Source organism: Salmo salar, chromosome 09 (genome assembly GCF_965601325.2).
Source record: "Salmo salar chromosome 09, fSalSal1, whole genome shotgun sequence".
Classification (NCBI taxonomy): Eukaryota; Metazoa; Chordata; class Actinopteri; order Salmoniformes; family Salmonidae; genus Salmo; species Salmo salar.
This window is the reverse complement of record NC_138299.1, coordinates 64,015,742-64,027,624: the sequence shown is the minus strand read 5'-3', so window position 1 is coordinate 64,027,624 and position 11,883 is coordinate 64,015,742. Positions and strand designations below refer to the sequence as shown.

The window sequence follows — 11,883 nt, the reverse complement described above, 5'->3', positions numbered from 1 at the left end:
GATAAAATGCAATTGTGTTCGTTGTCCGTAGCTTATGCCTGCCTATACCATAACCTCACCGCCACCATTGGGCACTCTGTTCACAATGTTGACAGAAGAAAACCGCTCGCCCACATGACGCCATACACGTGGTCTGCGGTTGTGAGGCCGGTTGGGAGGCCAAATTCTCAGAAATTATGTTGGATGCAGCTTATGGTAGAGAAATTAATATTTAATTCTCTGGCAACAGCTATGGTGGACATTCCTGCAGTCAGTTTGCCAATTGCACACTCCCTCAACTTGAGACATCTGTGGCATTGTGTTGTGTGACAAAACTGCACATTTTAAAGTGGCCTTTTATTGTACTCAGCACAAGATGCACCTGTGTAATGACCATGCTGTTTAATCAGCTTCTTGATATGCCACATGGATGGATTATCTTGGCAAATGAGAAATGTTCACTAAGAGGGATGTAAACAAATTTGTGCACATCTGAGAGAAAAAAAAAATTGCATATGGAAAATGTCTGGGATGTTATATTTCAGCTCATGAAAAATGGGACCAACACTTTACATGGTGCATTTATATTTTTGTTCAGTGTAATTAATGGCATTTTTTGTGGGCGTTGATGCATTTTTCATTGAGGTCGTTTAATCAATAGGACTGTAAAGTTCCCAAAAGTAAGACTCCTGTTACATATTTGCAGAAAACCATTCAGGTTTCTTTTGTGACTTTTGCTACTGCTTTCTAAAAACTGATCTAAACAAAGTTGTGCTGCGCTGCTGCCTTTAACGCAGTGCAAGCAACATCAATGTGAATGGCACATGGCCACACACAAAATTTCCTTTCGTAGGATAGCTGGAGACAAACTCATATTTATTAGTTGGGTGATTGGTCGAGCGTTATTGGGGGCGTGACCTCCAAGCCCTCACCAAAACACAAAACCATGGTGGACAATTTCAGTAGTCACCACCAAATTCAATGACAGCCATCTTAAAATTAATAGACATATATAATATTCCTGGACGACAATAACATTGTTGCCGAGGAGAGATTGTTATCTAACTACAGGGTTTGAGTTACCTCAGACGTTTTCTTATAAAAAAGCTCAGCTAGCAATGTTAGCTAGCTGGCTAATGTTAGCTAGACTGCGACTAGACTCGGCAGCTCATGGGCCCATAAACATGTCACATAGGCTTCAGGAGCCAGCTGGTTAGATATGATTCCACCATGGGCAACAACAACAAAATATGTTCAACTCATAGCAAGTTTATCCAGTGACCACAGCATTTACAACGATAGCTACTGACCATAGCCGTGGGAAGTAGGGGTGCTGAAACACCACCTGAAAAATCAGAGTAAAATTTTATGATTTATAAAAACACTAATAATAATAAACAATTCAAAAAAGTAGCGCACTGGGCCTTTACTAGTTCTGTATTAGTGGACCGATATAGCCTTCTGTAGCGTGGGTCATTTTTTGTATTCCCGTAGCTGCAGCTCTTGCTGTCCGACAGGTGATATTATTCCGCACATTGCCTACTAGGCCCTGTAGCATGTGGGCACATGTGATAAAGATACACATGCATCAATTTAATTCCACAAAATTATGCAAATTAACTTATAGACCAATAAGCATGACTGATCAAATGTATTTTCGGCTGCTAACCAATTAACAGTTAGCATTAACATCCCTAATACAAATCTTTAAAACCACAACAAATTAAAGATACACCATGCAGAAATCGCTCTGCCATTTTCTGGTTGCTAAAATTCTAATAGTTCGCCTAATTTTAGTTTGAGAGAAAACAAACAAACAAAAAGTATATTGTAGAGAGTCATTGTACCATCTAAACCGCTGTGAAATATATTTTCAGGTGTTTAAAGATGGTGTACAAAACTGAAAGTAAAATATACAAAAACCAAACGTATGAACTGGAAGCATAAAAATAGCTTACATAGAACATATTTACCTGTCACGAACTTCTTCATCACCCGATGATATAGCGAAATCGTTGTCTGAAAAGGTGGACCAATATGCAGCAGAGTTGGTGTTCATTTTCTTAATTTATTAACGAACGTTGAACATGAGAAAACAATAAGCACGACAAATGACAGTTTTGCATGCTATACATACGCAGTGCAAAAACAATCTCCCACAAATACAAGACAAACACACCCAACTAATATAGAACTTCCAATCAAAAGCAACACCAAACAGCTGCCTTCAATTGGAAGTCCACCCCATTTAACTCAACATAGAAACACACTCACTAGACTACACATAGAAATACATAAACATAGACCATAACTCAAAACCCGGAAATAATAAATCAAAACACCCTTTTCCCAAAACACCACCCTGAACCACATAAAACAAATACCCTCTGCCACGTCCTGACCAAACTACAATACCAATTAACCCTTATACTGGCCAGGACGTGACATTACCGCTTCTTAGACTTGCTTTCAATGAGAATGACATATCTATAACATATCTATAACAACACAGTTTTTGGGTTGGGTTGCCCAAAAAGTTACATATTGCAGCTTTAAGAGACATAAATACTGTAGCATGTGGTGTCTCCCATAGACACCAATGCAATAGCAGCTGGGTCTGGTCTACTTAGTTCATTGACTTGCATAACTGCAGACCTATGTTGACCCCATGTTAAACAGCCAAAGAGAGGGGATATAGCTCAGTGGTAGAGCATTTGACGGTAGCTCAAGATGTCCGAAGTTTGAATCCTGGTGCCCCCTTTAAATCAATAGTTCTTAACTATAGTTTGAGATAGGGAGTGTAAAATCTAAAATGTTCTTTATTAGACCATATGTCTCTCCTTTCAATATGTTACTAAGAGGGGGGATAGCTCAGTGGTAGAGCATTTGGCTCTGGATCTTGAAAGCCCATGTTCAAGTCCCTGTGCCCCCTTCAAAACAAACAGTTTAAACCCATTGTTTCTGGAAAGTATTGAGATCTCATGAGGCCAGCTATGTTTCTCTTATATAATATCAGCCCTCTGATATTCTTGCCTTTGTGTATGGTTTAGAGAAACACTAAAATATGATTTTTGTCAACATATTTGAAATGTATGTAGAGTTTCTTATAAAAACAAATGGTTAGTAGTGAGAGGTTAAAGTTCACAGAACTTGTCATAGGGAACGTTCCTCTGCCCAGGCGTTGCTTACTCATGCCAGATCTTTCAACGCCTGGATAAGTATCAGCTAACCACATCATATGCTATTGCAATCGATCAGTCGATGACACAGTCCATGACGTGGCACGCAATCATTGGTTGATGCATGCAACGTCTGAGCATTGGAAAGCAACCATAGTTTCTGCTGAGGCAGCATGTTGGCTGTGACCCAGAGCTGTGGGTGCAAAGCATCGTGGGTCATAAGAGGAGATTAATTAAGACATTTTGAAGCAGTAAGCATATTCGATGATGCTCTCTGTTCAATTAGATTGGGGAAAGTCTGACTTTGATTAATGGCCTTGTAACGTTTCATTGTGTTCAATGACCTGTGAGCCTCTGTGCTGAACTGTGGTATCGTTTTGTTACATTGGTGTCAGATATAATCATATAGAAAAGGTATTGGAGTATTTTCGGTTGAGCTAATGAGTTGGATGAGTATATGCTTGGGGAATAATTGGATCATCGTTGAACAGACATGTACATAACTATAGAATATCTTTACAGAGAGGTACATTTCCTAGTGATTTAGGTGTTTTACACAGGCCTACATCGCATCATTTATTTTGGGTGTCGCTGTTGTCTAATAGTTCATATTGAGATCGTCTCCTCAACAATATCAATTATAATTTACCCATTTTGCTAAACATTTCAACATGTTATTTGTTAGGCAAAAACAAGACCTCAACCATGTTTGAGTGAATTGGATATAGAACATGTTAAGATCATGGGCATCTTTTAAATGTTTTGCAGCATTCCAACAGATGGCACTGTGGGCTTCTTATTTGAACCCAAATGTTGAAATATAGAAATGTGTTGGATATTTGCCACTGCTACAGTATTGTTGCATTTCCAATCAACCAAAAATACATATTGCGTAGGAAATATGGCTGTGTAATATATTATAGCATTTGTTAAAAAGACATGTGAAATATATAAACAGATTGTGACATATGTCACATTTTTATTGTCAATATTCCGGAAGCAACATTCAAAAATGCTGGGATTTGTTAACGTCTGAAAATATGAATCTGTTTATAATGTTGTTTATATCATTTTTATTACCAGGACATCTTCAGACTTTAAAAGGAGATGAAGTTGGGTAATATTGTAGCACTACTTCCTCTTTAAAAGACTGTAACTGCAGCACCTCCCCTTTTATTCAGAGGATGATGTCATCCGGGAGTCGCTCAGAGTGTTTTTTTTTCTCCTGCTCTATCGCTCTCTCTTCGCATTTGCGCTCTCCATTAGTGAGGTGACGGGATACTTCTCTGTCTCTCCATATTTTCTCTCTTTCTCACTCTCCCTCTCTCTCTTCCTCCTCCGCTTCCTCTAACAGCAGGGATGTAGTCCTCTGCCTCTTTCAAACTTCAGCACCTGCTATGCTGAGAACTCCTTGGTGACCTCTATTGATTCTATTGAGACCTTTTTTGTCTCTCGCTCCTTACTGAGATATTTTGCTCCACTTGTTTGAGAGGATCTAAGTGGACCTTATTGGGTTTGGAAGGTGTTTGATTTCTCTCTGTACCCTGGTACAGGACCATGGCCATGAAGGAGACCATTCTGCCCATCAGCGAGGTGTCTGGCCCGGCCCCGTTGCCCTACCCGGAGGTAGTGGAGCTCAACGTGGGCGGCCAGGTGTACGTCACGAAGCGCTCCACCCTGGTCAGTGTGCCCGACACCACCCTGCACGCCATGTTCACCCGGTGCCCGCCACGGGAGCTACCAAGGGACAGCCGCGGGCGCTTCTTTATCGACCGCGATGGCTTCCTGTTCCGCTACGTGCTGGACTTCCTGCGAGACCGGCAGCTGGTGCTGCCCGACCACTTCCCTGAACGTGAGCGCCTGCAGAGGGAAGCCGAGCACTTCCAGCTGGGCGAACTGCTGCGCCTCCTGGGGCCCCGGGTGGGTTCCAAGCAGGGCTCCATGAATGATGAAGGCTGCCACAGTGATATTGAGGAGAGCTCACAAAGCAGTGAGTACCCCACATGTCGTACCTTGACTTCCTCGGACAAGAGGTCAGGGTTCATCACCATTGGCTACAGGGGATCCTACACCACGGTGCGGGACAACCAAGCCGATGCCAAGTTCCGACGCGTGGCCAGGATCATGGTGTGCGGACGCATCGCCCTGGCCAAAGAGGTGTTTGGGGAAACACTGAACGAGAGCAGGGACCCAGACCGGCCACCGGAGAAGTACACGTCAAGGTTTTACCTCAAGTTCACCTACTTGGAGCAGGCATTTGACCGGCTTTCTGAGGCTGGCTTTACAATGGTGGCTTGTAATTCCACGGGAACAGCCGCTTTTGTCAACCAGTACAGGGACGACAAAATCTGGAGCAGCTATACGGAGTACATCTTCTTCAGTAAGTGCAATATGACTTCTCACGCATTCACTAGCATACATTTTGGAAAAGTGGGTCCAACATGTTTTGTCAGGTTTTAGTAATGTGTCAAATTTCGCTTCACAAGTGAAATGATTGAATGGATTATTTGCCTACCAATTTTGACTTGGATTGTACAGGCTTTTAAAGGTAAAGAAAACATTTTCCTCTACGTGGTTCAAAGTAATCATTACCAGCTTCTTCACTTTCCTTTAGAACATCCTCCCTGTTCCTCTAACCAGTTTTTTTTTACATGTTTTCCAAATCACAATAGATGGGTAAAAGTGAGAATAGATTAGAGAGAAAGGTGTGTATGACAGTAACATATAGGGCTCTATTTTAACAAAGTCTTAGCACTGGCCGTAGGCTATACATTTGGGCGAGTGTCAGAAATATTTTTGCTATTTTCACAACCAGAATTATGGGTGCAATAGCTGACGGTGGCGTGAAAGGCCTGGGTTTTGATTAATAAACAAGTTGTTGGTGTTTCAAGGCTTGACACCTCACTGGCCAATCAGAACATGCACCATGGCTAAAAATGTGGTTTCTTCAAGTCGTGTATTTACGGTCTTTTATGTATTGCATTGTCATCAACTCCAATACGAATATTAGTCTGTTAAAGACTAGTTCGTTGAATTTCCTGCCCCATATTTGCTAAATATGTTGAATATATTTGCAGACACATTATTGTAATTGCATTGCGCAATATGGAAATACATTAATAAACATAGGCTATAGTATTCACACTGGTATAGAGGCTATGCCAGAGGAGGCTGGTGGGAGGAGCTATAGGAGGACAGGCTAATTGTAAAGGCTGGAATAGAATAAATGAAACGGTATGAAACAAATCAAACATAGGTAAGCCACATTTAGATTAAACATTAATTCCATTCCAGCCATTACAATGAGCCTGTCCCCCTATAGCTCCTTCCACCAGCCTCATCTGGGCTAGGCCCACTGTAAATTGCAATTTTGGACATGCCAAACATAGTCAATAAGCAATATTAAATTCACTAGGGAGGAGGTGAGAGGAGTGGCCCTGGGAGTGTGGTGCCAGGAAAATAACCTCTCACCCAACGTCAACAAAACTAAGGAGCTGATCGTGGACTTAAGGAAACAGCGGAGGGAGCACCCCCTATCCACATCAACGGTACAGCAGTGGAGAAGGTGGAAAGCTTCAAGTTCCTTGGCTTACACATCACTGACAAACTGAAATGGTCCACCCACACAGACAGTGTGGTGAAGGCGCAACAGTGCCTCTTCAAACTCAGGAGGCTAAAGAAATTTGGTTTGGCACCTAAAACCCTCAAAGATCATCAAGGACAACAACCACCTTAGCCACTGCCTGTTCACCCCGCTATCATCCTGAAGGCGAGGTCAGTACAGGTGCATCAAAGCTGGGAAAGAGAGACTGAAAAACAGCAATCACTAGCACATTAGAGGCTGCTGCCTATATACATACACTTGAAATCACTGGCCACTTTAATAATGGAACACTAGTTACTTTAATAATGTTTACATATTTTGCATTACTCTTCTCATATGTATATACTGTATTCTATCCTACTGTATCTTAGTCTATGCCACTGACATTGCTCATCCAAAAAAAGATATATTCTTAATTCCATTCCTTTACTTTAGATTGTGTGTATTGTTAGGTATTACTTGTTAGATATTACTGCACTGTTGGAGCTAGAAACACATGCATTTCGCTACACCCGCAATAACATCTGCTAAACATGTGTATGTGACAAATAAAATTTGATTTGATTTTAAATATCAATAAGGCCAAAAAAGACAGTGTATGATTATAATCAAATTCAGAAAAAAATTAAACAACTTGTTTTAAATAGGTTGTTTGAATACTGTTACAGATATCCTAATTGCTCCCCGTCCTCCCCCGCACATAATACAGACAATGCAAAATAGACTACGGAGGGTTTTACGCACATCCAAACATTTCACAGGAGCTGGACAAAGATGCAATATAAAGACAAAGGGGGAGTGTCCACTCACTGTTATACTGCTCATAAATGTAATGTTTTATTAACATCATGGAACCATCCTATAGGTCATATTTGCACTTCTCCAGAAATAGCAGATGAAATTGCATTGCATTCAAGCCATGTATGTTCTCAACATAAACCCACTGACAGTGAATCTTTCTAATAAGTTTTAAGTCAAATTAAACAAAAAACAATCAATCAGTTTTTTAAAACAACAACTATATTTTTAAACAGGATCAGGTCAGAAGCATGATATCATAAATCACATCTCTCGTTCCATGAGCATAAGGCAATGTATGCACACGTAGGCCTAAGGGCTCATTGGCAGGAGGCATGAATGTTTGTCCTATACATTGACGATCAAAGTATATTAAATAGTATACAGTAACCATAGAATAGGCCTAGTTATAACAAACTTGTAGCCTATCTAGTTTTTTGTATTGGCTTCAACATGGAAATATTAGTCTACACACGTTGTATTCGTATTTCGAAAGTGTACTGCATGTTCAAGCCATGGACAATTGGACATTGCCCAAATGTTATAATAAGATTAGCCTACCATTAGCCTGGCATCCCATTATTTGGCAGGTCTAATAGGCTAGTGGAAGATGCAATTGTTTTTACCAAATGAAAAAGGAAAAGCAATAAGAAGTCTATTGTAATAACTTGATGACACCGTTTTACGGGCTCCTAACCAACTGTGCTATTTTGTTTGTTTTTTCACATTGTTTGTAACTCATGTTGTACATAATGTTGCTGCTACTGTCTCTTATGACCAAAAAGAGCTTCTGGACATCAGAACAGCGATTACTCACCTCGAACTGGACAAAGATTGTTTCTTTAATGAGTTTGGTGCAAAGGATATACTGCTTTGTCAAGACAAGGCCCAAATCCCTGTCATCAGCGTGAAGAAAAGACAGAGAAAAGGGGGAGGAGTGCCTTGTAAGAAAACCACCACTACCCTCCGTATTATTGGCCAACGTGCAATTATTGGAAAACAAACTGGATGATTAAGACTATCCTACCAACAGGGCATTAAAGACTGTAATATCTTATGTTTCACCAAGACGTGGCTGAACGACGACACGGATAATATAGAGCTGGCTGGCTTCTTCGTGCATCGTGCATGATAAGACAAGGGACGGGTGTGTGTGTCTATTTGTCAATAACTGCTGGCGCGCGATATCTAATATTAAAGAAGTCTTGAGGTATTGCTCGCCTGAGAATACATCATAATAAGCTGTAGACCACACTATCTATCAAGCGAGTTCTCATTTATATTATTCGTAGCCGTCTATTTACCACCACAAACCGATGCTGGCACTAACACTGCACTCAACGAGCTGTATAAGGCCATAAGCAAACAAGAAAATGCTCATCCAGATGAGGCGCTCCTAGGGGCCGGCGACTTTAATGCAGGCAAACTAAATCCAATATACCTAATTTCTACCAGCATGTCACATGTGCAACCAGAGGAAAAAAACTCTAGACCACCTTTACTCCACACACATGGATGCACACAACACTCCCCCTCAACCTCCATTTGGCAAATCTGACCATAATTCTATGCTCCTGATTCCTGCTTACAAGCAAAAACTAAAGCAGGGAGTACCAGTGACTTGCTCAATACGGAAGTGGTCAGATGATGCGGATGCTACGCAACAGGACTGTTTTGCTAGAATAGACTGGAATATGTTCTGGGATTCATCCAATGGCATTGAGGAGTATACCACCTCAGTCACCGGCTTCATGGACGACGTCGTCCCCACAGTGACCTTACGTACATTTCCTAATGAGAAGCCATGGATTACAGGCAACGTCAGCATTGAGCTAAAGGCTAGAGCTGCCGATTTCAAGGAGCGGGACACTAATCCGGACGCTTATAAGAAATCCATGAGAAAACTGGCTTCAATAAGTGCATCGATGACGTCATTCCCACAGTGACCGTACGTACTGTACATACCCCAACCAGAAGCCATGTAGTACAGGCAACATCCACACTGAGCTAAAGGGTAGAACTGCCACTTTCAAGGAGCGGGACTTAAACCCATACACTCATAAGAAATTCCGCTATGCCCTCAGACGAACCATCAAACAGGCAAAGCATCAATACAGGACTAAGATTGAATCCTCTGCTCTGACGCTCGTCGGATGTGGCAGGGCTTGAAAACTATTACAGACTACAAAGGGAAACCCAGCCGCGAGCTGCCCAGTAACGCGAACCTACTAGACTAGCTAAATGCCTTTTATGCTCGCTTTGAGGCAAGCAACACTGAAGCATGCATAAGAGCACCAGCTGTTCCAGACGACTGTGTGATTACGCTCTCCATGGCCGATGTGAGCAAGACCTTTAAACAGGTCAACATGCGCAAAGCTGCAGGGCCAGACAGATTACCAGGATGTGTATGCAAAGCTTGTTTACTGTACACTGACATGTTCAACCTCTCCCTGACCGAGTCTGTAATACCTACTCTACATGTTTCAAACAGACCACCATAATCCCTGTGCCAAGAAAGCGAAGGTAACCTGCCTAAATGATTACTGCCCTGTAGCACTCACGTCGGTAGCCATGAAGTGCATTGAAAGGATGGTCATGGCTCACAACACTATCATTCCGGAAACCCTAGACCCACTCCAATATGCGTACCGCCCCAACAGATCCACAGATGACGCAATCTCAATCGCACTCCACACTGCCCTTTCCCACCTGGACAAAAAGGAACACCTATGTGAGAATGCTGTTTATTGACTACAGCTCAGCATCCAACACCATAGTGCCCACAAAGCTCATCACTAAGCTAAGGACACTGGTACTAAACCGCTCTCTGCAACTGGATCCTGGACTTCCTGACAGGCCGCCCCAAGTGGTATGGGTAAGCAACAGCACATCTGCCTCAACACTGGGGCCCCTCAGGGGTGCGTGCTTAGTCCCCTCCTGTACACCCATGACTGCGTGGCCAAGCACGACTCCAACACCATCATTAAGTTTGCTGACGACACAACAGTGACAATGACAATGATGAAACAGCCTATAGGGAGGAGGTCAGAGACCTGGCAGTGTGGTGCCAGGACAACAACCTCTCCCTCATTGTGAGCAAGACAACGGAGCTGATTGGGGACTATAGGAAAAGGAGGGCCCAACAGGCCTCCATTAACATCAACAGGGCTGAAGTGGAGCGGTCGAGAGTTTCAAGATCCTTGGTGTCCACATCACCAACAAACTATCATGGTCCAAACACACCAAGACCGTTGTGAAGAGGGCACGACAACACATTTCCCCCCTCAGGAGACTGAAAAGATTTGGCATGGGTCCCCAGATCCTCAAAAAGTTTACAGCTGCACCATGGAGAGCATCCTGACCGGTTGCTTCACCACTTGGTATGGCAACTGCTCGGCATCATTTTCTAAACTCTATTTCTTGAACTGCGTTGTTGGTTAATTAAGGGCTTGTAAGTAAGCATTTCGTGGTAAGGTCTACACCTGTTGTATTCGGTGCATGTGACAAATAAAATATGTGTGTCGATTTGACAAATGAGGCCCAAAATAATGATAATAATTGAAATTCAGCTTCAGGAACAGGTAATGGAATGAGTTACCGACATCTCCATGGCCAGTTGGAACATTGTTAGCTGCTGAGAGATGAGATGAAATTTGTCTGTCATAGAGGCATAGTAAAAACAATACAAGACACACAACATACAGTACTAGGGCTCTAGTTCTGGCTGGCGTTACGCCAACTCAATTGTAAAACGCACGCTCATTTGCAATTTTGAACTGTTAAAGCCGGTGCTCTTCTTCTATTTTGAAACCCTAGCACCAGGATTGGTAATTTACCTGTCTTATATGAGCTCGCTTGCACTGAGATGGGAGCGGTGGCAATATCTGAGGTGTGTCCTTAAAACCATGCACCAATGTGTCAATTTCAATATGAGATGGTGGGGATACTTAGACCAACCGAAAGCTGGTCTTAGCTGTAATGTGGTTGGTTATGGGATGGATTTTGACAATGAAAGCGCAGCCTATCCTGCTGTGACACACGTTGCTCAAATGCACAAGAAAAGTGCTATTTTTGTGCCTGTAAACCTTGTATTTGTAAACATAAAAAACCATCCTGTCATATTTGTGTGTGTAGGTGGCAGGGAAGTCAGGCGCAGGAGAAACCAACTTGGGGTAAATGGAGTAGTTTAATAAATATAAAACAAACTCCATAAAAACAACGTACATAAATAAATAAACATGGGTAAAATAACCCGTCACGCACCAATACAAAACACGAGCCCATAACACAAACAATCTCTGACAAGGACATGAGGGGAAACAG

The 11,883-nt window shown here is 42.2% G+C and overlaps 1 protein-coding gene across 1 annotated transcript in view; it reads left to right on the top strand.

The window, feature by feature from the left end:
* Nucleotides 1-4,389: 4,389 nt before the first annotated feature.
* The window catches only part of LOC106611538 (BTB/POZ domain-containing protein KCTD8), a 72,121-nt gene continuing 64,627 nt past the window's right edge, over nucleotides 4,390-11,883 (top strand). The window contains exon 1 of the mRNA XM_014211830.3: nucleotides 4,390-5,538. Within this exon, the coding sequence (XP_014067305.1) occupies nucleotides 4,716-5,538 (823 nt within the window). The 5' untranslated portion in view covers nucleotides 4,390-4,715. The remainder of the gene's footprint in view (nucleotides 5,539-11,883) is intronic.